Source organism: Vespula pensylvanica, chromosome 2, assembly GCF_014466175.1.
Source record: "Vespula pensylvanica isolate Volc-1 chromosome 2, ASM1446617v1, whole genome shotgun sequence".
In the NCBI taxonomy this organism is placed as follows: Eukaryota; Metazoa; Arthropoda; class Insecta; order Hymenoptera; family Vespidae; genus Vespula; species Vespula pensylvanica.
Window position 1 is genome coordinate 4,285,517 of NC_057686.1, and position 1,273 is coordinate 4,286,789.

The window sequence follows — 1,273 nt, forward strand, 5'->3', positions numbered from 1 at the left end:
AATATAGTTATCACTTATGCGATTGCAAATGTAGGTCAAAATAATATGCAATTAGATCTAACTAAGATAAAATGCAAGCAATGAATTGTGAGATGTAGTAAGTTTCATTTCGAAATTCAGCAAAGAATGTTCTGCACTTCCTTCACATTTGAAAGAACTTTAAGTACGAAGTTTCTCGATCAGTGTGTTCGAAATAATTAGTTTTTACGAGAAGAAGGAATAATACAAATAAAATTGATTCTTTGAAGACAATTTTGGAGATGTCTCTTACGGGGAAATTTCGATGTATCATTAAACCGTTGATAATAATGAATTCGATTTTTTCCACTGGTCTAATAGAATATTTTACCGATTTTAAAATTTACATAATGGGTATAATTTATGCTTGTTTCTCTATCATGTTTTACCTTTCGATAATGTATCTAAATTCGTTTTTCGAATACATTTATGAAGATGGACAACCATTTCTTATACAAATATCACTTCGGTTATACGTTTGTTGTGCTTACACGTCTTATATCGTCCCCATCATCGCTGGTGTTTTCAGAAGAAAAGTGAGATTTTTTGTTCTTATAATTTATTCAATTTATTTTTATTTTTATTTTACGGCATTTTTTGTTATCTTTTGCAGAAGACAAAGCAATTTACGTTGCAAATAGAAAGTTGTATTCAAATCATGGAACAACTAAATATTCCAATAAATCTGTCTAGATGTTTTTGGCAACAGTGTTATATAATGTTATTTTTTGTTTTCATGATAATATATGTAACAATATTTGATATTCGAACTTACATGTCATTGGAGTTTAATTACTGGAGAATTTTTATTTTCTTTTATCTCTACTATTATCCCTTTGTCCTATTGTCAATCTTCGATTTTAATTTTGTTTTCTGGGTAAGGTAAGTAAATTGTTTTATGTACAATAAGATTGTAAGATATACAATTTTTAATGAATTTAAAATTAAAAATAGGTATATAAAAATAAAATTTAGTCAATTAAATGACTTATTAAAAAGTATGTTAACGACTACTATCGATTCGCCACAACATAAAAGAATCATTCGAAGCAGAAATATTAAAAATAACGATCCTCTATTAAATAATATTCGTCGAACGTATAAATTGGACGATGACGCCATGAAGATAAAAAAAGCAAGGTAATTGTTATATGGTGAAATTGTACAAAATAGTTATATTAATATTTCATATATTGCATTTCATATCGAAGGGAGATACATTTGGAATTAATCAAGTGTGCTAGGAATATAAACG

General features: G+C 27.2%; 1 protein-coding gene across 1 annotated transcript in view; it reads left to right on the forward strand.

Moving 5' to 3' along the window:
- Positions 1-368: 368 nt before the first annotated feature.
- LOC122627274 overlaps positions 369-1,273 on the forward strand; it is a 4,841-nt gene continuing 3,936 nt past the window's right edge. Inside the window, exons 1-4 of the mRNA XM_043808315.1 lie at positions 369-372; positions 454-554; positions 632-738; positions 973-1,158. Coding sequence (XP_043664250.1) covers positions 369-372; positions 454-554; positions 632-738; positions 973-1,158 — 398 coding nt within the window. The remainder of the gene's footprint in view (positions 373-453; positions 555-631; positions 739-972; positions 1,159-1,273) is intronic.